Source organism: Carassius auratus, chromosome 15 (assembly GCF_003368295.1).
Source record: "Carassius auratus strain Wakin chromosome 15, ASM336829v1, whole genome shotgun sequence".
Lineage (NCBI taxonomy): Eukaryota > Metazoa > Chordata > Actinopteri > Cypriniformes > Cyprinidae > Carassius > Carassius auratus.
The window spans coordinates 8,794,954-8,822,011 of record NC_039257.1 but is presented as its reverse complement, the minus strand read 5'-3'; the positions used below and the strand labels follow the sequence as shown (position 1 = coordinate 8,822,011).

At 36.7% G+C, this 27,058-nt stretch overlaps 1 protein-coding gene across 1 annotated transcript in view; it reads left to right on the top strand.

The window, feature by feature from the left end:
* The window catches only part of nyap2a (neuronal tyrosine-phosphorylated phosphoinositide-3-kinase adaptor 2a), a 40,033-nt gene extending 13,013 nt beyond the window's left edge, over positions 1 to 27,020 (top strand). The window contains exons 4-7 of the mRNA XM_026282101.1: positions 9,572 to 10,753; positions 20,459 to 20,617; positions 20,695 to 20,816; positions 23,423 to 27,020. Coding sequence (XP_026137886.1) covers positions 9,572 to 10,753; positions 20,459 to 20,617; positions 20,695 to 20,816; positions 23,423 to 23,653 — 1,694 coding nt within the window. The 3' untranslated portion in view covers positions 23,654 to 27,020. The remainder of the gene's footprint in view (positions 1 to 9,571; positions 10,754 to 20,458; positions 20,618 to 20,694; positions 20,817 to 23,422) is intronic.
* Positions 27,021 to 27,058: the final 38 nt, after the last annotated feature.

Below are 27,058 nucleotides of genomic sequence, written 5' to 3'. Positions count from 1 at the left end.
AGGTCACCAGACATATATTGGCTTCCACAGACACCTGTAAATATACTCAAGAATCTTTCTAGGAACAGGTGACATCGACTCTCTGTCCTCCTCTGACTGGTCACCCTGAGCCAGCAAAAGCACTCTGATTGGTCGCCTGCTGGCTGCAGTGTCATTATGAATGGGGCAACTGTTGCCATGGGCAACATTCTCGGCCTAAGTGTTTTACCGGTGGTGACAGCTTCAGACAGAATTAACCGAAACACAGATGATGCCTCTTATGAACAAGTTCAGAGCTACAAGGTCGACGAGCAGGAGACTTGAGTCATGATTCACATTCACAACATGCATAGAAAGATGCAAACACAGTTTGAGTTAAAGCTGAAACAAATACTTTCACACAAAAAAAAAATCACTGGGGAGGAACTCTTGCAAAAGGTATTAATATGTACATTTTATAGGTAAATTAGATGCACCTTTTAGCTTTTCAACCCTCTACATTGCGAGTAAATCACTTGCATATGCGACTAAATCTTTACGTTGTTTTTGTACCTTCAATGGAGGTTTATACCTTGTTTTGTTCTATTGCAAGCCTAAACAGACAAATGTGCTGCTCTAGGCTGTTTTATATTATACAGTGAACAAATGCCTCAGAGACCTTCACTATTCCACACACACACACTCTTTTCCACACACATTAGCCTTCCTTTAACCCTTAACTTGATCTTTACTGATCCCACTCAGAGAGCTGAGCTCATTCAAAGTGCTTTTTTTTTTTTTTCAAATCCAAAGCAGAAGCACACATTACAATATACCTAACCCCACTCCAACACTTGACCTCATTTTTCAATGTTCGCATCCTCATTTAGTGTACATTAACCCTAAAAACATCAACCAGCTCTTTGCAGTGAAATTTGAAACGCAGCCAACTTCTCTGTACTATATACAGCACATCAGACCTTTTAGTATATTCAATCTCAAACACATGCAACCTCATTTACTACCCATTTTCTACTCGAGTCAAAAAAATTCTAATAATTCTAATTGAATTTATATTTTAAAATATCATTTATTCCTGTAATAGCAATGCTGCATTTTCAGCATAATTACTCCATTCTTTAGTGTCACATGATCCTTCAGAAATCATTCTAATATGCTGATATGCTGCTCAAGAAACTTTCTTATAATTATCAATCTTTAAAGCAGTGCTGCTGCTAAATACAGTATTTTTGTGGAAACCATACATTTTCAGGAATATATAATGAATATAAAGTATATATAAAACATAAAACATAATAAATGTTTTTTTTTCTTCCTTTTTAAAAAAATCTATTTAATGCACGCAATTGCCGAATAAGAGTATACATTAAGTAATTTAACTTGGTGCTCAAATAATACCCTACCCCTTCAAACATATATAAACCACTTTCAGATTATAACCAGAGCGTATTCTTTAAATCATGTAGGATCTTGATGTCCGAGTAATGATCTATACTGTTTGACTCACTTAGCCTGAGGCTCTGTGGCATTTTCACCACACCAAGGACCACAGATGATTCCTCCAGAGGAGCCTCAAAGAGCTCAACATCTCTCCTCCTTCTCTTCTGTCTCATTCTCCCTCAGGCTCCGTGCTACATACACTTCCCCCAATCTCTCATCCCTCCTTTACTCTCGTGCCTTCATTTCCCACCCCAGTTTGGCACCCTTTCTTGTTCTCCTCATTACAATCCTGTCTTTTATCTCACTTGTTTATGCACTCCCTTTCTCACAGACTTGCCCACTTTTTCTTCTAGCCTTCTTTATTTTTCAATTCTATAGAAACAATTCTCTTTCTACTCTTACTCTTCGTGGTACAAAAATAGTATCAGATGGTTAAAGGGGTGGTTGATTGCGATTTCACTTTATTAACGTTAGTTAGTTTGTAATGTTGTTGTTTAGAGCATAAATAATATCTGCAAAGTTGCAGCGCTGAAAGTTCAATGCCAACGGAGAAATCATCTTTTAAAATTCTGGCAGTTTAATGCCTACAAAAATGGCTGGTAAGGGACTACAATAAGCTTCTTCCCGGGCCCAGATAAACCCCACCCCCAGGAACACGCAACAAAGTGGGCGAGGCCATGCTGCGCTGCTTCAGAGAAAAGGAAGGGAAAACTAGGGGTGAATGAAAAAATCTGTGCATATATGAATCACGATTCTGTCTTTCATATGGATTCACAAGTTTCAAAACCAATGTTCTAAAGCAGCAGTTCTCAATCCTGTTCCTCGCGTTGCCCTGCTCTGCATCTCTCTCTCTCTCTCTCTCTCTCCCTCTCTGTCTCATTCAGATCGTCAGATCGTCTCCAACAAACTGCTCCACTTATTCTACAAAAAAAGCAATGAGAAGCGTTACACATGGACGCGCGTATGGTTGCTGTGCTGTATTAAAGCTTTTATCAGAATAAAACCTAAGCAGTAGCATTCACAAACTACAGCGTATCTAAAAGTATAAGACAACAAACAACAAACAAACATACTATTAAAAGCCGTGCTTGCACAGGTTCTGCACGATCCTCTCCATTAATATTCTCTGCGTCTCAATCGGGCTCGAATTGATAAGCAATATAGAGGAAGTCACGGTTTACAGTACAACCAGAGCACATTCTGAGCTTGAGAGGGGCGGGATGTTCAGATGCGCTCAAGGAGGTTTAGCGAATCACAACACACTGAGCCAGCTGACCAATCGCAGCCCATCGCGTATTTCTGAGGGAGGAGCTTCGTAATAACAGGAATTAAATCGAGGCATTTGTCAGAGGGATAGATCGGTGTGGAATAAAGGTAATTTATGTGAAAAATTATGCGTTTTTTTTTTTAAAACGAAGCATGAACACATATTAGACTGCACTCCATGAACACAATCAAGCCTAGAAAAAACCCAGTAAACCACCTCTTTACAACATTGTACTGATTGACTGCAATGCTTAGTTACCTTGATATTTACAAGGTACTTCAAAGTATTCTGTGCAGTTAATGTCCAAAACCATGGTAACATCACATTACTCTATGTACTTTTGATTTTCTAATCCATATGAGTCCTCTTACAAAAAAAACTATGGTAGTACCATGACACAGTGATAGTATTATATGATAAAACCATACTTGATATAATACTTTATATATGATACTTTAATAAATGCCATAGTACTTAATGATTTTCATATTCATAAACATGCTATTTTAGCATAAAAGGTTCTTCAATTCAGTAAAAACCATGGCATTACAACAACACGTGCAGAAATCACATTATATAAAATTTCTTCTCCAACGTTTCTTATTCTGCTTTTATTGTGGTGGTACCATGGTACTTTGATATTTACCATACTGCTGATTGACTACCTTGCTCATATACAATGATACGTGGGTACTTCAAAGTATACAATGGAGTTACTATGGTAAATGTGCAAATAATATGTAATAATAACCATGGTACAAAAATATGGTATTACTATGGTACTCTACATACATTTCCTCCATGATTCCTCTTGCCAAAAAGTAAAGGATACTATCAGATGGTAAAACTATAGTATTTTAATCTATCATCGTATTAATTGATTACCATATTTACATGGTACTTCAAAACTATAAATTCCATGGAATTACTATGGCACATGTCCAAAAAAATCTGGAAATGCTCTAGTACTATATTTAGATAACATAGCAACCCTCTTTCTTCCTTCATCCGGTCCTTCTGATCTTTTTAAGCATATGTGACAGCTTGCTTGTGTATGTTAGTGTGCATTATCTTCTGTGCTGACCTGCTGTCAAGAGAACATGTATGTCCTATATATAGAGAGAGAGCTACTGACATACATGCAAACCTCAATAAATCATGAGCAGCGTTCTTTAAACAGCATCATATTAAACTTAATGACATGTGGCGTATATCTGTACTGTATATCTCTTTGGCGGAGACTATTTCACCTCTAATTTAGAGGGAAATCAATATAAATGCATTATCGTACTCATACAAGCACAGATAAACATCTGTATTAAATCAGCAGTGTAATACTAGATAACAGATACAGCATTCGCTACATCGTCTGATGGGAAACAACAATATAAGACTGCTTCTGCTTTAGAGAGAGAGAGAGAGAGAGAGAGAGAGATGGATGTGTTGTGAGAGGAAGGTACATCATGCTAGGGGTGGGCGATATCTCGATATTTAAAATATATCGAGATATTTTTTAAACACGATATGGATTTTGACATATCGTATATATCGATATATTGTTTATATTCTGATTCCGCCACTTTGCTTGTTTGCCTTCCCTGTGCTGTGCTCGCCCCCGCTCGCTCGCCCCCCGCCTCCTTGCTTTTGTCCCCTCTCACCTCGCGTGTAGAGAACTAGTCAAAAAAAAAAAAAAAGACAACTGGCTCCATTATATGGAGATACTTCAGTTTTAAGGCGTAGGGCGAACGGCAGGCAGATGTCTACTGTAGGGCCCAATGAAACGCGGACGGAATCGCGGAATCCAGTCATAAAAATGGAATCTACAGTTTAACGCGGAATGTCACGGAATTGGTCAAATTTTAAATGAATTAATCAAAAGTCGGTCATGCACTTACATCAAATCGCGAAATGGACTAATATCTGCAAATATTAACCCGGAAAAGTCTATTTAAATATGAATCCTGCATGTTCTGCGTGTCTGTGTCAACGAATGGAGCAGAAGCGCGTCTTCATTCATTAAACACGGAAGCTCGCATAACTCTCTCGCTGATTACATTGTCTTTCCTCTCTCTAAATAAAGACGTGAACACATGAGGAACATCTCCAGAACTGCACTGAGAGTCACTTCATGAGCATCTGACCGTTTGATTTGAGTAAGACTAGCTCATATCACATCATAGACTGTGGTATCACATACACAGAACTGTAAAGGTAAACCCGTCAAAATAAAAGTATTTGACAGAAATCTATTACTATTGTACAGCAGAATGTAGATAGCCCACTACTACTACTATTAAAATGAAACGAACATAATTTTATAAGGAATAATCACACAACATTTCTCCCATGTTTTATTTTTAATAGTAAATCCCCTTTGTTTACCAAAAAAATAAAGTTTGCTTAATTTTAAATAATTAAAAGATAAATTAAATGAATGTTTTATGCCTTCATTTGATAATCAGTAAAATGTAAATACACAGAATTTCTGAAGGGAAAAAAAACATTTCACATAAGGCTATTTTAAGAATTTTTTTTAACTAATTAAGTTGTTTTTATGCATTTATGCACACAGAATTAGGTAACAATAAAACATATGGTGAAGAAAAAAATAAAATGTTTCATAGGCCCCTTAACATGTAATATTTGCCATATTTGTTTTTGCAGTAGTTTTTTGGGGGTTATTTTTCCTGTAAAGATATCGAGATATATATCGTATATCGAGATATAGCAAAATATATCGAGATATATTTTTTGCTCCATATCGCCCAGCCCTACATCATGCACCTGCTGTCTTCTAGAACACAGTGCCCTATATTTTCCTGTGTCACAGTCATCAAATTCACTTACAACACACTCACTCACACACACAAACACACACACACACACACACACACTGGCACCAACCATGAAGAGACCTAACTATATGCTAAACAATATGGATTCATATTTCTGTGTTTGGGTTCATATTATATTATATTATATTATATTATATTATATTATATTATATTATATTATATTATATTATATTATATTATATTATATTATATTATATTATATTATATTATATTATATTCGTGGTCATTTAATATTATTTTAGTAAATCATGGTCACCATTCACTTAAAATGAGGGAACAAATGAATAAAGCATGGTAATAAATTTTAGCCTCGGACTAAAAAAATAAAAATAATGCAACTTTATATTTCACAGTATAACTTCATATCTTACAACTGCATATTCATTTCTTTCTTTATTTTTCTTAGCTTACATGCCAAAGTATTTTTCATTTACACACATTTCACAGGTTTTTTTGCCAGACTTTTATTTCATTTTATTTGCTAGTCTTTATATTTTATTATTTAGTGTGAATGCACATTTAGAGTTAGGGTGCAGAAATTATGTTCAACTAAATGTATTAATAACAGAAGTACATAGGTGGTTCTTAGAAGGTGTACAATTTGTGTGTGTGTGTGCGCGCGTGTGTGTGTGTGTGTGTGTAAATTTGCTGAGAAAATCCAAGTCACTGTCCTCGTTCTGTCATTTGTGATCTCTCTGAGTCTTTTTCTGAATGATAAGTGAAATCATTTTGTCATTCTTGCTGACTTTCCATCTGTGTATCACAGAGTTCCAGCACAAAGCTGATATAAACCCCTGTCATGTCCTTTACATAACATGAACACACACACACACATCTATAGTCTCTAGAGAATAACGTAATTATAGCTTCAGCCAGCATTACAGGAGATTAAAAATTAGCATACATCCCATGCTACCCCATTAACTATTACTTGCACTTGTTGTTGGCAAGAGACACACTACAAGACACAAATACAAACACACACACACACTGCTCTGCCGTTGGTCAGGGTCAGTCAAGCTGCCCTTCACTGAGCCAGCTGAGAAATGACGGAAAGATGGAGAATGAGCGAGTGAGTAAACAAGAGGGGGGTGGGGGGAAACTGAAACAGTTGCTTTCCGCTGAGATGATTAGTCAGGATGAAATTCATTCATGAAGTTAAAATGACCTAGTTTTCTCTACTCTAGCTCTTTCTCTCCGCCCTCCAGTGTGTGTAGGAAACTGCCTGTTTGATTATTCCATGAACTCTTCCCACAAAGCTTAGCTCTCTAGCTGACATCACCAGTTACTGGCAGGAGTGCACTCAGGGTGCGTTCCAATTGTCGATAATGCAAAGTGAACTTCACAGGGTATACAGCATAAGAAATAAGTGTATCGGTATGTATCATTGCACAGGAAGTGGAAAGGCAATTTATCAACACCATGTAAATACTACACATATATATCATAAATAAACCACATTTATTTCCATATTAACCTGCAACAGGCATTTACCCATCTAATTTATGTCTATATAGCCTTTATATAGCTTATCAGTGGTAACTCAGTTTATGTAAATATGGCAGAAATGTATGGAAAAATCTATTAAAGATATAATCAAACAGATAACGAACACTATTAACAGCAATTATTATGATGCAATCAAACTCATAGCAAAATGTGGTAGTTCTGTATGTTGTTTCATTATACATGCATTAAGAGGTGGTGGTGGTGTAAACTTTTGAACAGCATGTGTAAATTCTTCTCATTTTGTTTAACCATCAAATTTTTTTATTTAGTACTGGACTTCAGAAGCTAGATAAATACGTACATGTTTCCCAGAAGACAAAATAAGTACAAATTTACCCTGATTATCCAGTTTAAAAAGTTGACACCCACCATCTCTTAACACATTATGTGGCCTTCTTGAGCATCAGTACATGTTTTCACCTTTTGTAAAAGTTATGCATGAGTCACTCAATTGTCCTCAGTGTTAAAAGATGGATTTCGAAATCATACAGTCAATACTGGAAAGGGTTCAGATATATAGAAGATGCTGGAAAACCAAAGAATGTGCTCAGGACCAACAAGGGACTCATGAACAACTATCACAAAATATAAAAACAGTCGTGGATCATCCAGGAAACAACACATATTGTTAAGATTCAAGGGTATGTAAACTTTTGAATGGGGTCATTTTTATAAATTCAGTTATTACCTTGTGGACTGTATGTAAACAACTGTTCTGTGATATAGCCTATTCAGGACAGTACTAAATAATAAATAAAAATTTTGTTTCAATTATTAAAAAATTGCACATTCTGCAATGTAAACTTATGAGTGTGTGTACAACTGTGTGTGTGTGTGTGTGTGTGTGTGTGTGTTTGTTGACATTTCCTTCCAAAATGAGCATTTTTATCAGGCTTCTATATTTATGTTCCATTATGTCACTTTAATTGCATAGAAAAGAACCAACTGTATACATTGCCATTAGAGTACAATTACTGAACCTAAACATAGGAGCCTGATAAAAAAAAGCTCATTTTATATGACAATTTCAGACGATACTAAGAGGCTTTTGCATCTGTGTTATATCCAAAACATACACATATATATCCTATTATACCCCAAAAAGACAACTTCTACAGATATGCCCTACTCAGTGCGTAGAGACCCTGTAAATGAGAACACAGCTGCACACACACACACCGAGCGTGGCCTGCTTTCCTCCTTCCTCAGCACTGGTAGCTCAACTGTGTATAATTAATCCTGTCTCAAGCAGAGTGTTAAACTCCATTCTCTCTAAAAAGTCCTTGGAGAAGCCTATTAACTTACTTCATAACCGCACACATTCAGGATTAGTGACTGTACTGAGAGGGCAATGGTGGGATGTGATGCGAGCAGAACGAATAAAATGTGAGGCATCAAAGACGATCACATGCACAATAGACTAGTAATGGCCCTGTGCAGCCCCATACATTTAGCAATGACATAAAAAATAATAGAAGCTGTTGGAAGACCCTTCTGCCAAGGCTTAGCAGTGCTAATATTTCCTGCTAACGTATGTCATGACACTCTGATAACACCTTGCAATACTGTAATACTTTACTGCTATGCTGTACAACTTGTGGGGGGCAATATAACGGTAGGCCCAATTAACCAGATGAAATTTGTTAACCAGTTGAGATATTCAGCTGTCGTCTCTATCGCAGTAACAAGGTTAGGGAAGTTGCTGTGCTACATGGTCACTAAATTGTATCATTTGCACACGTTTTTAAGCATCGCAGTTTTATAAACACAAACAAATGATTTTATACCGCAATCAGCAGTGAAAGAGAACTAATTTCGCTATATGTTGCATGGTGTCAGAGAGACGTATGAAGACAGTGCTCATAGACTATGGGAGTATTGAACTAAAGTTTTTTAATGCTTTATAGGCCTTGAACGATTTAAACCACACTTGTATGTGTCAAAATGCTCTTAAAGTGACAGCAGTCTTCCTGCTGTCTGTCATTCACATTATACAAACAAAAAAGTAGAGAAAATCTCTCACTGCTCTTGACTTAATCACTTTTTTAATTTAAATAAGAGATTTATTTAATCTTACACAGTGAAGACTATGCAGTGTTTTTATACATTTGATTATTTTATACAAGCTATGTAGAATTTCTCATTTATTTGATCTACTGTATGTTCTGTCCTATTGCTTAGTTAATTCGTTTTTTATTCTTATTGAATCGCTGGCTGTTTACTTGTCTTCAGAGAGATTTTTTTCATTTAGGCTAGTATTAGTTTTTAGATATTGACACTGGTGACAAGAATTATCACATTTCTATGGAATCAAAAATGTTGATGTCATTAAGGCCTTATTTAAAGCAAAAAAAAAAAAAAAAAAACTGAAATATTGTTATTGTAAAAAAAAGTACTCATATCGTAATATAAGATTTTGGTCATATCGCCCACCCCTACTATTTAATTTAAATGAGATGCACTGTTGAATTCCATACAGTGCTGAAAGAAATCCTAAACATTTCTATTCTCTTGCCCACAGCATCTAAATCCCGCCCCTGCAGTGAGGAGTACCGTCGCATGCCTCCACCCAAACCCAAACGTAACCCCAACACCCAACTCAGCACATCCTTTGACGAGTCTTACATCCAAAACCATGGCAGCAAGGCTAAGTCCGCCTCTCTGCCGCGGCAACACAAAAAGAAGTCTGCATCACAAAATCAAAGCCCCGCCCCTGACACCGACGATGAGACGGAGCCTGTTTATATAGAGATGGTGGGGAACATCTTACGAGACTTCAGTCGAATTGCCGGCGCTAATGGCGATGAAGAGGACGACCAAGGTGAAAGTGTGTACGAGGAGATGAAATACCCTGCCTTCGATGATTTACCTTCATCTTTAGACCATGCTCAGTCACGATGGGAGCAGTGTCCCACTTCTATGGTGCCAGAAGTCGAACTTACACGACCCACCACTCCACGTGGTTCGCTGTGTGACATTCCCTCCCCATTCCCGAATCTGCTTTCCCATCGGCCTCCTCTACTAGTATTCCCACCTGCACCAGCCCAATGTTCCCCCAACTCTGACGAATCCCCTCTTACTCCATTGGATGTCACCAAACTTCCCATGTTGGACAAGGTCGGGTATGGGAAACCTGGTGCATCCCCAACTAGCGCCGACCCTGGACCACAGCTGGAGCCGCAGCAGGTGTCTGGTAAACACCACCACCACCATCATCATCATCATCATCATAAGAAGAAATCAGCAGAGACTAAGGAGCAGCAAACAATCACAGCATCAGGACGGTCCTCTGCTCCACCCCTGCCATCTGCGCTGTATAAAAGCGGCGGGTCATCTGCCGCGCATGGCTACCCAAGGAGCCACTCCGCCTGCCCGTCCCCTGTCAGTATGGGTCGTGCATTAACGCCACTCACCCTGAAGCGCCCCCCGCCGTATGACGCTCTCATGACCGGGACGATTCCTCGCAGTGCATCTGGAGTTCAGCATGGATCACGTGAGAGCGGGCGGCTCTCGAATTCCTCCAGTGTGCACGGAGGGTCCATGCAAAACGTCTCCACTGCGTCAGGCTCAAGCTCAGGGTCGGGAGGTCGAGGCAGTCGTACGCCAACCAGTCCTTTGGATGAGCTCAGCAACTTGTTCTCTTCCGGACGGAACATGCTGAAGAAAGGTTCTGGAAGCCGCAAGAGTAAGGAGTCAGCGGATGGTAAGTAAAAATGTTATAGCTGAACTAAACATGTAAACAAATACAAAGTTTGTCAATAAGTCTTGTATGCTCATCAAAGCTACATTTATTTAATCAAAAATACAGTAATAGTAGTATTGATAAATATTACTGCCATTTAAAATAACTGTTATTATTTAAATATATTTTTAAAATGCAATTTATTCCTGTGATGACAGATGCCTTTTTAGCATCTAGACTTCAGAGTCACATGATCCTTCAGAAATCATTTGATTTCAAGGCTGATTTGCTTCTCAAGAAAATTTCTCACTATTATTAATGTTGAAATAAGTTATAGAAGATTGAACATTTTTATATAATATTTTATTAGATAAGATTTAAATTTAGATTAAAATTAAAATATTTTCCTTAAAAAAAAATCTGAACCCAATCTGTTGACAGGTTTTATAAATAATTAAATTACAATTAAATTGTCTCAATTTTTTTAAGTTATATGCATTGGTCACTAAATGGTACATGGTTTAGAAGGATATTTGATTGTGCATTTCTCAAATTTTGAAATTACTTTTCCCATAAGGAGGATTGAAAATCCGTCATTAAAAAAAAACAACAAAAAAAAAACATACAGTATTGTTCAAAATAATAGCAGTACAATGTGACTAACCAGAATAATCAAGGTTTTTCGTATATTTTTTTATTGCTACGTGGCAAACAAGTTACCAGTAGGTTCAGTAGATTCTCAGAAAACAAATGAGACCCAGCATTCATGATATGCACGCTCTTAAGGCTGTGCAATTGGGCAATTAGTTGAATTAGTTGAAAGGGGTGTGTTCAAAAAAATAGCAGTGTGGCATTCAATCACTGAGGTCATCAATTTTGTGAAGAAACAGGTGTGAATCAGGTGGCCCCTATTTAAGGATGAAGCCAACACTTGTTGAACATGCATTTGAAAGCTGAGGAAAATGGGTCGTTCAAGACATTGTTCAGAAGAACAGCGTACTTTGATTAAAAAGTTGATTAGAGAGGGGAAAACCTATAAAGAGGTGCAAAAAATGATAGGCTGTTCAGCTAAAATGATCTCCAATGCCTTAAAATGGAGAGCAAAACCAGAGAGACGTGGAAGAAAACGGAAGACAACCATCAAAATGGATAGAAGAATAACCAGAATGGCAAAGGCTCAGCCAATGATCACCTCCAGGATGATCAAAGACAGTCTGGAGTTACCTGTAAGTACTGTGACAGTTAGAAGACGTCTGTGTGAAGCTAATCTATTTTCAAGAATCCCCCGCAAAGTCCCTCTGTTAAAAAAAAGGCATGTGCAGAAGAGGTTACAATTTGCCAAAGAACACATCAACTGGCCTAAAGAGAAATGGAGGAACATTTTGTGGACTGATGAGAGTAAAATTGTTCTTTTTGGGTCCAAGGGCCACAGGCAGTTTGTGAGACGACCCCCAAACTCTGAATTCAAGCCACAGTACACAGTGAAGACAGTGAAGCATGGAGGTGCAAGCATCATGATATGGGCATGTTTCTCCTACTATGGTGTTGGGCCTATTTATCGCATACCAGGGATCATGGATCAGTTTGCATATGTTAAAATACTTGAAGAGGTCATGTTGCCCTATGCTGAAGAGGACATGCCCTTGAAATGGTTGTTTCAACAAGACAATGACCCAAAACACACTAGTAAACGGGCAAAGTCTTGGTTCCAAACCAACAAAATTAATGTTATGGAGTGGCCAGCCCAATCTCCAGACCTTAATCCAATTGAGAACTTGTGGGGTGATATCAAAAATGCTGTTTCTGAAGCAAAACCAAGAAATGTGAATGAATTGTGGAATGTTGTTAAAGAATCATGGAGTGGAATAACAGCTGAGAGGTGCCACAAGTTGGTTGACTCCATGCCACACAGATGTCAAGCAGTTTTAAAAAACTGTGGTCATACAACTAAATATTAGTTTAGTGATTCACAGGATTGCTAAATCCCAGAAAAAAAAACTGTTTGTACAAAATAGTTTTGAGTTTGTACAGTCAAAGGTAGACACTGCTATTTTTTTGAACACACCCCTTTCAACTAATTGCCCAATTGCACAGCCTTAAGAGCGTGCATATCATGAATGCTGGGTCTTGTTTGTTTTCTGACAATCTACTGAACCTACTGGTAACTTGTTTGCCACGTAGCAATAAAAAATATACTAAAAACCTTGATTATTCTGGTTAGTCACATTGTACTGCTATTATTTTGAACAATACTGTATAGCCTACATAAAAAAAAGGAAATAAAAAACATTATCTGGGCTACAGTGAGACATTTACAGTGGAAGTGAACAAAACCAAGCTGTTAATGTTAAAATACTCAGTTTCAAATGTATATTCACATAATGTTAACAATATGGATGTTCACATGATTTTTCTGACGAAAAAAAAAAAAACACTTACTAACCTTTCTGTATAAAATGATGTCATCACAATGATGTAGTAAAACTGGACAACACACCATGAACCCTAAAATAATTGTACAAATTACGATAAAACCATTACAGCTCAAATAACACACACATTTAACAGAAGAATAATATAATAATATAATAGTTCATTTTAAGCTTTGTGCCTCAGTAACTTTGATTTAATTGAAATTATTTGTATTCAATTGTGATTTTGTTTTTAAGACACAAATACTGTCTGGAATATGTCCATGTCCATGAAACTGTTATATGTGAAATATACAAGAAAATAACAGCCTATTAATATAAGTGCAAGTACAAAATAAGCAATCTAGAAAAGAGTTTAAACTAATTAGATCCAAAAATGTTAAACCCAGCAAATACTGTAATTGAAGGGTTAACTGTGAGATATCTGGGGGCGATTGGTAGCCGTCTCAGTTACAGCTTCAAAGTGAAGGATGTTGTCTCATACAGCAAAGCCTGATTGGGTTTAAAGAGCGTGTGTAATCATCTTGAGAGCTGCAGCTAAGGACTTTTTTCCAGACTATTATTTTTTCTCATGTGTGGAGGAGAGATGGCTTTCATGTCCTATTTCCACGGTCCACTTCCATCACCCCAGGTGTGTCTGTGCGCAAGTGTGTGTTTGAGCCCGTTCACAAATTAAAAATTGAGCGATCAACCTACGCACAGACCGTTCAACATGCTTACAGTGTGTGAGGCCCAGATTCTCCCACCCAAACAGAGCCTCTTCACATCAAATGTGAAGGTTGCCAGATTGTTGCATTGCGAGGGTAGTTGAGTGCCTTCCTCATGAGCCTTTCAAATCTTTATTCAAATTGTGATGGATTCATTCTGAAACACTTCAGATTAGTGAGTCAAGGCTTTAATGATGAACCCCAAATACACACACACACACACACACACACACACACAAACACACACTATTGTTATTTTTTAAGAAACCAGAAGCCTTTATAAGAAGCCAAACCTCAACCCACCTTAATATAATAAAGCACATACACCACACAGATACACACACACACAGAGAAGCAGGTCAGTCTGGCCATCACAGTCAATTTTATGGTACCCAGTTCAGCAGAGACACAAACACACACTGACTCCTCCTGTCAGTATGTCTTCCACGGATCTGTGACTTGGGCTTCGTGGCTGACAGAGTGTGGAGGTGTGTGAGATTAACAGGCTGCTGGCATTAGTATGTGTGTGTGTGTTTGCCTGACACACCAAGAGAAAAGCCAGAGATAGTGAAGAATCTGTCACAGCGATCCAAAACACACCAGTATCTCATTCTTATTTACAGCTCAACATCAGTCTGCTAAGAAACACGGCTTTGGACACATGTGAGATTATGATCAGAACTCGCTCATCCATTTCTGATATTCAGATTTAGTCTTGTGAGTTAAAAAACCTTGCAAATGCTATATTATTACAGAATGTTTTTAATATATTGTAATATATTTTAATAAATTCAAGAATCATTTATTCCTGTGATGGCAAAGCTGAATTTTCAAAAATATTTTTTTTGTAATATTATAAATGTATTTGCTGTCACTTTTAATCAATTTAATGTGTCCTTGCTGAATAAAAGTATTAATTCTTTATATGCATTATGTCTGTATGTATATATATATATATATATATATATATATATATATATATATATATATATATATATATGATGTCCTATTTTACATTATTCAAAAAGCCCTTTGTTTCTATGCCAAAAAAATAAATAAATAAATCGCAACAAGATAAATAATGAAAGTAAAATCTTAATTTTTTTAAAGATTATAAAGATTTAGGATCTTTTGATCATTGTAGATCAATATCAGCTGTTCTATCAGCCATAATATAAAAACAATTACTGATAATATCAGCCTAAATGTCTATGGCAGTGCCTGTTCACTATTAAAATAATCTGATTATTTGATATTACAGATGTTGTATGGCGCGTCATGGATTGAATAAACCACCTTCTCTACACATCCCATATTGAAGGTCACTCTTACTCAAACTTCACGCTTGGGCTTTAAATGGGTATTTTCAGATCCACCCATTTAGGGATAAAACAATCAATGACTGAGCTCTTCAGGCAGTTATCCCTGTCCAAATCCTGTTAGGGAATTCTACTACAACTCAGCATGACACCATTCGGCGCCAGAAAGTCATACAGAGTCTGAATACATGCCAGTGTCAAGTGGCACGCAAAAGTGTTTGTGCATTAATCTGTCTTAAAGATCAGTCTAATTTAAATGTGATATGAGTTTGTTTTTATCATGCCCTACAGTGCCCATAAATAGCTTAATGCCACAGCCACGGTGAATGAAACGCACAAAGAAGACGATGAACAATGCAAATAGTCTTTAATAATCCACAATAGGGCAAACACAGGACGGACAGGCAAGATCACACATAGAGACATAATATACCTGATGAAAAACAGAGAACAGAACACAACTAATATAGTGGAGCAATAGAAAATAATTAACCAGACACACCTGAACCAAGTGACATAATCAAACTGAGACAGAATCTAGGTCAAACAGAGCACGTGAGGGAAGAAAACACAACAAAACAGGTCCATGAGGTGTCACACTTAACAGACAGCAGTCTCCTGCCTTAATGTATGCAGCTGTATTAAATGTAATAGTGCTTTGTCTGAAGCATTGAAAAGCTTAATAGTTTCTAAAATTAAGTGTCTGAGTAACTTCACATATTTTAAGGTTACATTAGCATATACTAATAATGATCCTATGCATTTAATATATTTCCTCATCATTATGGCTCTGAGGAGGGCATATATTAGCATAATTTAGAGGCACAGAAGTGCTTACATTGTGCCCTGCTGTGACACAGAGAGCTGATCTGAGTAACATGACCATAATGGCAGATCAGGTTAGCTGTCAGGCTGAGAACAGAAAATATGATTGAGAAAAAATTCTGATCAGGACCTTCCAAGAATATGCCATTAAACAGAGACAGACTGACTCCAGTGCAACAAAATACTTACATATAGTGTTATAGTTTCCATTATGACAATTTCATTTTGGCAGTTTCAAAGCGCCTCTCTGTTTTCTATTCCATCTAATCTCTAATCTTTATGGCAGCATAGATTTCCATAACTTTTTCTTTGACATCACTATATATATATATATATATATATATATATATATATATATAAAATATATATTTTATCTAGATTAATCTCACTGTAATCTTGGAAATTAATCTAGATTAATCTAGATTAAAATGGCTCATTTGAATTCTGCCAAAGGCATTCAGAATATGTGTGCTACCCAAATAAAATAATGACTAAAATTAACGTTAAGTCTTTGAGAATGGGTTTCTCAAAACAGGTGGTGCATGGGCTCATTTCCTGTTTCCAAAATGCATCACAAAGTGCTTGAGAAAGCTGTAAACGAATTCCACATGGCACAAGGTGCAAACAACCTTATGCCTGTTTCACACATAATCCGTCTGCAGTGCGTATTTTTCCTTTAACCCATGTTAACGGATTCCAGTTGCGTTCCAGTAGCGGTGCGTCTGCAGCAGTGCAGCGATCGTTCATGTACCGAGTACAGACTGCAAATGCGTCCTGTGAGAAAACACAATAATGAGTATTAGTCCGTGCTGCTTCAGCACCACATACGAAACACACACGGACTGCATACGCACTTCAGAAGGAGTATGTGTGAAACAGGCGTGCGTCCTGTCGAGCATCTTGGCTGCATCCATGTTAGCGCGTCACGTTTGATGTGGTAATTTCACAGTAGGCATACACACAGGTTTAAAGACTTGTTCTCGCCCCCTACATTTTCGGCTAGGTATACATCTGCGCTAAAATATCAAGGTGAAAGTCATCATAGCTGGCGTAGTATAGACCCAGATAACGGCCCACCACTGATATATATATATATATATATATATATATATATATATATATATATATATATATATATATATATATATATATACTGTATATATATATATATATATATATATATATATACTGTATATACTGTATATATATATATATATATATATATATATATATATATATATACATAAAAATTTACAAATATATCAATAGAATTATATTAAAATTATTTATAAAAACATTCAAATATAATATATCCATATAAAATGAATCCAACCATTCCAATTTATGTTGATGAACTTCAGATTGCTTCACAAGATCTGTGCCACTGCATGCTGATATACATATTTGAAGAAGTTCTGTGAACGCTTAATTATGCATGCTCTTTGCATAATTATGCATAATTGTGCATGTGCTTTTGCAGATTTTCTGTTTCTTTTAATTCCATATCTCCATCACTTTTTATCACTTGCTACTTGTTCTAACAGCAGTTTAAGTCTCATCTATGGAAGAATTTTTCCACTTCACTATAAAAATTAACTAATACATAAAAAACAAGGGTTATTGTAATTTATTTTTTTAAATAATTGCAAAATAATTCTTGCCAGTAGTAACTTTATGTTTCAAATGCTACTTTGTTTTCTCATAACTGCGCGTTTGTATCTAACAACATGACTTTATATCTTGCAATTGGGCTTTAAAGTTCATTAATGCAACTGTATATCCCACATTGAGACTTTATGCCTTATTTTAACTTTATCACACAATTAGCTTGGATTTTATTTTATTTTTTTTACCCTGTGTTTGAATCTGAATCTGTTTCTCCCCACCTCTGTTCCTGATTGCAACAAATCCCTTAAGCTAAGAAAACTCTTAGTTGCAATTACAAACAAATGATCGCTAAAAGAGGTTGATCTCTAGATCCCTAAACGAGAGCTGACCCTGGAGATAAACTACAACATGTCTCTTGTTTGGCTCCTGCTGTGTCTTTTATTCTTGTTTCAGTGGTGTCGTCTGTGTCCATTACCTCTGAGTGCCAAAGGATATTTGGCATGGCATTTCACTCTAACTGGATGAGGAGCACATGTTTCTACGTTGGCTGCTGTTTGCTGAAAAGCCTAGTAGAACACCCCTACAAGACCCTGACCCTGTGAACACTGACAAGAACACATTCCTGACAACATGCAGCTAAAATTCCCTTTGCTAATGGAATCACATTCACACACACACACAGAGACTATATCCAGGCATTGACTGTGTGCATGTTAATAAGTAAATATGATAAATTTGTCGCAGTCTTAGCATTAGCGGCCAACGCTAATGACAGTGGACACTAATTAAATGTAGACTAATGGAGCAGGACACCACAGACTAATGGGATTTCAACAGACGTGGCCAGACAGTGTGTGTGTGTGTGTGTGTGTGTGTGTGTGTGCTACGAGAGAGATAAAGTATGGTAAATAAGGTTTTCGTGTAGCTAATGTGAAACCAGAATGCAAAATAAGCTAACATTGCCAACGTCAGCAGAGGACTATAAGATATAAGAGACACACTATTTTTATTTCCTTTTTTTAAATAAGAATATTGGTAATTTTTGACAGCAAATATAGCCTATATATATATATATATATATATATATATATAATATTTTATAATATTTTAATATAGACAAAATACATAATATATAATATTTTTACATTTGCATTGTCATAAGAAAAAACTAACTAACAAGGAGTTGTAAGCTGTGTTTAATTTACTAAAAAGTACTGGGTCATAATTTGAATTCATTCAGCAGTCAGACGACACTGGTTGTGCCATGCTGTATGTTTATGATTCATGAAAAAAACTGACTCATAAGAGTAATTAATTCAGGAATCGGACCACACTGGTATACAACATGTATATGGTTCACTTGTGGTTTATGTATTGGTTCACTAAAAAGAACTGATTCATAAGAGTCATTCTTTTGGAAATTGGATAACACTGGTTGTGCCATACTGATTCACTAAAGAATCGGCTCATACAAATGATTCATTCAGGTTTCAGATTACACTGATTGTGCCAATACGGTATGTCTTTGACTTTCTAAAAAGAGCTGGCTCATAAGAATCAGCGTCAGTCGGTTTTCTAGTTTCTTTTTTTTTAACAGATCCAATTCACAGATTTAAAAAGAGGTCCTGTGTGTATGTGGAAAAGATACCTATTCCTGGAGTGAATTAGATGCTAAAATGAATTTAAGATGCAGCCGCTATGGAACAGCATGGCACGATTCTGTTTCGCAACCCTTGCAACTTCATTGCAATGCTGCATGAACTGAAATGAACTGAAGTAGCTCATGCTTTTTATTAGCATAAGGCTTCAGTCGAGACACATACACATACACAATGATGACATATGCTGATGTCACCTTCAATTCCTATGCCCATAAGTGTCAGCTAAGCACACGTCTATATGGAAGATATGGACACGCATTCAGATACTCTTGCCAGTTGAAATAATTGAAAAGCTTTCATCTGTTAGTAAAGCAATTTCCCTAATGTCTTCAGAGCCAGTGAAAGACGTGATGAATGTGAATGCTAATGGATCCCCTGTGAGGGGAGAGAGATTAAGAGAGAGATGGAATGAAAAAATACAAAGATAAAGGGATTGACTGTATGAAAGAGGAAATAATGTAGGGGAAAATCACAGAAATGTCAAGTTTGAGCACAAGTAAACATCTGTTTTTTTATACATATTTATTCAATACTAAGTTTATTACACAAGCAATAAGTTAAACCTTGCATGTTTAATTATATATATATATATATATATATATATATATATATATATATATATATATGTATAGAATGTGAACTAATCTAAATAGTAGCATGCTACAGTACATTGTAGGCATTTATTTCATGTTTAATATAGCAAATGGTGTCCTTTTATTTTATAAACTGAAACTTTTAACTTTTTTTATATATTTAATATATACATTTTTATAAATATTATAGAGTATAAAATGTTTTAGCAGTCTGATCAAATAAATCTAACATAAAACAATAATTACTGTTGATATTATGTCAGGTTTTTCAATTTGAAAATTGAACTGTTGTTGTGCACTGCATATTTTTGAAAAATGTTATTCAGTTATTTCATGCATGCAGACATTCTAAACACACTTTGCACAAAATACATACTGTATACTGCAGAAATAGCAATAAGAGAGGGTCGTATTCTAAGTTATTTTGTCCCCTTTGTGACACCTAGGGATGATATATATGTACTGCAGCACTATTACAAATCAAAGCACTCATACATGAAACTGCAAAATCATTCTCATAATAACATAGAGTTAGAGACTTATACAGCATACTGAAATCTCTACCTCTACCTCTCTTCTAGGTGAAAGTAAAGGGAGAAGTGACAGTAGGGACAGAGCCCTTCGTAGCTCTTCTCCAAAATCACAGGATTGGGAAACGCCCACAGGACAATCAGCCACGCCCACAGCCACGCCCAGTCGGCTTGGCCGCTCCTCCATCAGCCCGACCACCATGCTCGGAGGTGCGTCCTATTTATAAACACAAATTTTTTTATAGTTAATTTTAGATACTTATTCAACATATTCTATTTCATTTTAGAAACAAAAGCGGGGTGTAAACTCGGACGCTCTGCATCCACATCAGGAGTCCCGTCCCCTGTGGGAACGCCCCAAAGACACGCCTCCGACACCTCCGCCCATCCATGCGGGACCCCGTTCCAGGTACAACCCCCTTATTCCTCAGAATGAGCGAGAGATGGCATGCGTGTGGAATTCGGTTCCTATCTTGGTGTCTGTCAGCAATAATATCATGTCTTTGACCTTTGAACCCACGGCTGCGTGTAAATCTTATTCTGTCTGCTGCTCTGCTGCTTTATGTGCTCACAGTGTTCATCGTCTGTCTATGTAGATGCGTATGTGTGTGTTGTTTGTGTTTGGTCCAGATCAAGGCTGCCTTCCCATCATGCTTCTGAAGAGGCTCTCACATTTAATTTGTCCTCAGTCGGTTTATGCCAAGAGATCCACAATCAGGGTTTTATACATCAGACAGTTTAAGCACTTGAGAGAAGGTTCAACTGATCTGAATCTGAACGAGAACCTCTTCAGAGCAACGGCGGACAGCTTTACTCTCGACCCGCAGCATCCTCAATCTGTTCGGTCTCTATCACAATGTTTCAGACGTTGTGGTGGGGTTTCTCAGATGTACAGACATCAAACACAGCTGTTAATGCCATGAAACTGGAAAAAAAAACTGATTCTTAAAAGAGTCTCAATCCAAAGCATACATTATATGATTGAAATTGATTGAAATATTGACATAATGATTGGCAGTTTCCTCAAAATAGCCTCAGGAGCTTAGGAACTGCTTGAAAATTATTATTATTTTCAGTGATGGCAAAGCTGAATTTTCAGCAGTCTTCAGTGTCCCATCATGTTTCAGAAATCCTTTTAATATGCTGAATTTAGGATTCTTTGATAAATAGACAGTTCAAAAGAAATATCAATCTTATCTTTGCGGACATTAAAGTATAAATTAATTAACTTCAAAACAAAAATCGTACTGACCTCAAACGTTTGAGCACTTGTTTACTTTAAAAGAAAAAGATGTAAGTAAAGTGCCACTTTAAATCAAAAGTTCCACATTTTCTATTCAAAACTAAAACTAAAACTAAAAAAACAGCTGTTTGATGTGTGTATATATATATATATATATATATATATATGTATCCAGACATGTCATTTATATCAGTGTCACATGTCAAATGCTCTCTCCTGTTTGTCTGTGTGGCCTTTTTTGAGCAGGTTTTTAGAGCTATTGTATTATGAACAAAAATCCTGTAATAATGATTATGTTTTCCACGTCAAAGTCACTTTCACAGAGACTGGGGAGTCAGTTACACAACTCACTACACAACCTCACCAAAACACACTCTTTATATCACAACTGACGAAAGCTGAGGAGAAAACACCCACTCTTTTATAGGAACACTGTAATATGCCATACAAAACAGACATGACGTACACAATTACCCACTCAGAATATAATAACATAATAAGACATAAAACACATTTAGTATGCTGTCTGATCTACTCTCACTCCCCAGTTGTGTGTTTGATTGTTAGCGCCTGTGATTGAACTAACCCAAATAAACCTAAAAATCAAGGGATAAAACTAACCCCAACAAAACAAAAAATAAAACCTTGTCAAAATCATTTCTTTGTCCTTCTCAGCGTCCACTATACTTTCTGTGTCTGTCTGCTGCTTCCTTTCTGAAAAGCACAAACATGTGTGTACTGTATGTGTATATGTGCGTATGTGTGTGTGTGCATGTCTGCAGTATGTGCTCTGTTACAAAACCTAGTTGGCAAAACCTCATTTTATTAAGGCAACTTTACTATGCTGCCTCCTAAAACCGTGTTTTAGCCACAGTTTAAGGCTGCATTATATGTGTCCTTATAAGTAATTTCAAATCTGTGTTAAAGTATTTTAGTATTATGTATACAAAAATATAGTATTTATTAATTTAGCTATTCTTTTTTTACATTTTTTAAGTTTTAATTATTTTAGTAATTCATTTTTTAAATTTTAATTTTTTATATTAAAAAAACATCATTTTTTTTTTATTTCAGTTTGAATCATTTTATTACTTCAACTGATTTCAGTAAATTGCCAAGCCAAGTTTATCATGTAATAATTTTTTACTCTGTTAAACTAAATGCATATGAGAAAAGTTGAAATAAAATCTGTAAATTGTTTCATTAGACAACATTTATTTTAAGTAATACAATTGTTTTTATAGTTTTAGTAACTATAATAATAATACATATAAATGCTTCACAGAAGTGATATTTGAATGACACAGACTTGCTGCCCATATAGAGAGTTCCCAAATCACTCACTTATTGGTTACATGACATTTAGAATGCTGTCTTAGTAGGCAGCTGCCTATGTAGGCAGCTCACTAGGTATTGAAACAGAGCTATAGTGAATTTGTGTTGCCTATTTGTTTTAATTTGTATTTGTACAGGTGCATGGGCAATTTAATATGTGTGTACATGATTAAGATGATTAAGTGTGTGTGTGTGTGTGTGTGAGAGAGAGAGAGAGAGAGAGAGAGAGAGAGAAAGAGAGAGAGAGAGAGCATTAAACTGAATGGCAATGCATTCAGACTGCTCTGACTCTATTAGAGGACATGAATTATTAAACAAATCGTTTATTATTAAAAGAACACTGTGAATGCCTTCACCCTTAAAAAAATATATAAGGGCTACAAAATTAAAAGCAGCTCTGCATGCACCAACATTGTCTCGCCCTTGCCACCCATTAGATGCCCCCAATGCCCTGGGCATGTGGGGACAGCACCATGATGGAGATGATCGAGAAGAAACGTCACCTGTGCAAGGAGATAAAAGCCAGACAGAGACCTTCAGACAAAGCCCTGTGCAAACAGGACAGCATGCCCATCCTGCCCAGCTGGAAGAAGACCAATGGGGGCAAGAAATACGGGCCCCCTCCGTACTCCACCCAAACCACTGTCTTCTGGGACACTGCTATATAAAGAGTGACCAGTGAACTACAGCCATGGAGACTGAGGGGGGCGTGTCCAAATACTGATTGACAGCTAACAGGAAGCGGGACTGAGTGAAAGGAACAGTGATGGATTCTCGAAACTCCCTGGTTTCCTATCGCTGTTAATATTTGATATTTTTATATTGGAGATAATGGTCTTAATATAAAATATGATTTGCGGTTTTATAAAGAGGAACTCTCGAAATGAGATCTTTCAGTGAAAACAGTACACAGTACACTCGAAATGGTATTTCTATTTATTTTCTATCTTTTTTGGGGGTGTTTCTATATGTGGCACTCATCTGTGTGTCTGGGGAAATAATCTATAATGTGTGGTGAAATATGTGCAGTAATTCCATTGAGAAAACACGTTGTTTTTGATGCCTATGCATATGGTTTTATGGCATGGACGGCGCTTTTGTTCATTGTCTGTTTTTCCTATGGAGAGTTTATTTGAAAATGCTATATTTTTTGGTGGTTGTATTTTTAAATGTTGGATCGTGAGGTGTCAGGTTGTCGTTCCTTTGACTTCTGGGTTGGACTTGAAGGCGATCGGCTGGATTTTGAGACATCAGGTCAGATTGGATTATGAGATAACTGGGTTATTAAAGTAAATCTCGGGCAGTTGGTCAGATATTGAGTGTACGGTCAGATAAACCGCAAGGGCACTTTCTGTTTTGCGAGGTCAGCTGGTGCATTCAATTTGTGAGCAACTCACAAACACACACTAATATCAGCTGCTTGATCGCCTAACATTTGGTGCTTTTCAACTCCTTTATTGAATGTTCAACCTTAATAGCTACATGACAGTCATACGCATAATACAACTGGTACAAAATTATCATGGGCGGTTCAGAAGGATTGCACATGGTCAGGGATTGGATGATGAAAATTCATAAATCTTGTCCTCTGCCATGTCAGATAGTATCTTGAATACTGACACCGTCCTTTTATGAAGCACTATGCAGACATACTGTCAGTTTACATGCTCATATATCACTACGATATCAGTCAAGGGCAGGCAATATCATACTGAAAAGGCTCAGAAAAAAAGACCAGGCCATCATTTACTCTGATCAGATGCTGTTCATCAAGGCTTCATCCATAGCTTTACCATGCACTCAAAGAGCCATGCTGGTGCATTCAAGCACATCTGAATATATGTGAACTAGTTATCATAAGAGTTTGCGCACTAGCAAGTCAAGCACCGTTTTAACATGGCAGGAGATTAAATGCCTTTCTCTGTGTATGTCTGGAATCAGATCAAACAATTTGGGGCAAGAAACATACTAAATGCAAGTACACAAACAAATGCGTTGCTAACACTGGAAGTGATTGGTTTCTTAAAGGGGAAGCTCACCCAAAAATGAAAATTCTGTCATCATTTAGTAACTCTTAAGTTGTTCCGAACCTATATGAGTTTCTTTCATCTGCTGAGCACAAAAAAATTATATTTAGAAGAATGTTGGTAACCAAACAGTTGAAGGTAACCACTGACTTCCACAGTATGGAAAAAAATAGTCAATGGCTATCATCAACTGTTTGGAGGCTGAGTAAATCATGTCAGAATTGTTGGGTGAACTATCCCTTTGAGTGTGGAATTAAGAAATCTCAGTATTTAAGAAGGCAACAAACTCTTGTGAAAAATAAATATAAAATGTGTTTGAAATAAAATAACTAAACCTAACTTTTTTACTAGGGGAGAGCTGCAGGAACTGGCCCTAAACATAAGATTTTTGAATTTCAAATTTTTTTTTAATGGGTTTTTGGTTAAATGCCTGAAATACCGTCTGTGATTAACACAAGCTCAAGAGTTTTGTACTAAGACATTAAATACAGTAATTCCCCACTAGTGATTATTTTTTAAAGATTTTACGTGTCTTGAATAAGGTGATTGCTAACAACTAGCAGGAAAACTCACCTACTCACTTGTCCGTTTCTACAGCCTTGTTGTGTTTTAAACTCTTGCAAACTTTTCCAACCAAAACCTAAACTTAAAAGAGACCTGACCACAGAATAAGACTGCTGAGAACAATGTCTTCTTTCATTATTAATTGTGATGAATTTCACTTCTCAATAATGTGAGAAATCAACCATTGTGTTCATGTACTTGCATTGAGTATGTCTTGGGAACAAAAGAGATTCACACAAAATAGAGAATTGCTGTATGTCATCATTTACTGAAAACTCATGTCATTCCAAACCTGTATGACTTCTTTCTTTTGTCTAAACAATGAAAAACTCAATTAGATTGAATGTTGTTTTGGACTTCCCGGACTTTGACTGCACAGTTGAAGCAATTAATTAAAAAATATTTTTTCTGCATCACCATAGATGGAAGAAAGTCACACACATTTGGAACGAAAAAAAAAAAATGAGAATGTCAGAATTGACATTTTTAGCTCAACTATCCCTTTAACATACCGGAGGGTCTAGAAAACAGAATGTGGATGGTTTGAGAGACGGACTGGATTCACAGTGCCCTTTTAAATTCATTTGATGTGGAAAAGCCAATGAGCAATGATGATGTTGTCATTTAGCAATTGGCTGGCTTTGCCGTCAGTAATTGAAGGACCAATACAGATGTTTATCTGCCAATTAAAAATGGCAATTTTTGCCATGGAGACACTGTGCTCTGTAGTTCTTTGCACTGCTGTGGGCGGGGCTGTGATGTCATGCAGAAGTTCTGATTGATGTCTGTTCAGGTGTGATCAAGCCACACCCCTAAAGATGGGGCCGGTTGTCTGAAGCCCCTCCCCTCACTGCCATCCCCATCACACAATCCAAATCTTCTTATTTAAAACACATGAAACCGACACAGAGACACTCGTCAATGTAAATCATGTACACATGCACATAAAATACAGGCACTTTTCAAAAATTGTATCTGCACATGCTCACATACACATGTACAAAGCTGGCATCCAAGTAAAAAGCATTGCCTTGGAGACCTGGGTTCACTGTGACTTAAAAAAAGACTTTAGGGAGGGGCTTAAAGGTCAGTAGAATGATGTCATATAGGTTTGCAATGAAATGAAGGTAGAACAAATCCTACTAACATAACTAGACATTGCAATGAAAACACACAAAAATGTAGTAGTTAGTGGGGAAAGGTTAAAGACCAAAATCAGAGGGGTGCCTCAGTTCTGCAGACCCCCGGAGATGCAGTACCATAATTTACCAGTAGATGGCAGTAACAGTATAGTGTTCTTCATATGCAGTGCATTCCAGTTTACTGTGTGCTTCAAATAAGTACTTTTGAATTTATTACATTAACACACTGTGTATTACATTAACATTATAGGAACAGTTGACCCAGAAAATGAAAATGTACTCACCCTCAAGTGTATAAGGTGTAGATGTGCTTGTTTCTTCATCAGAACAGATGGACTGA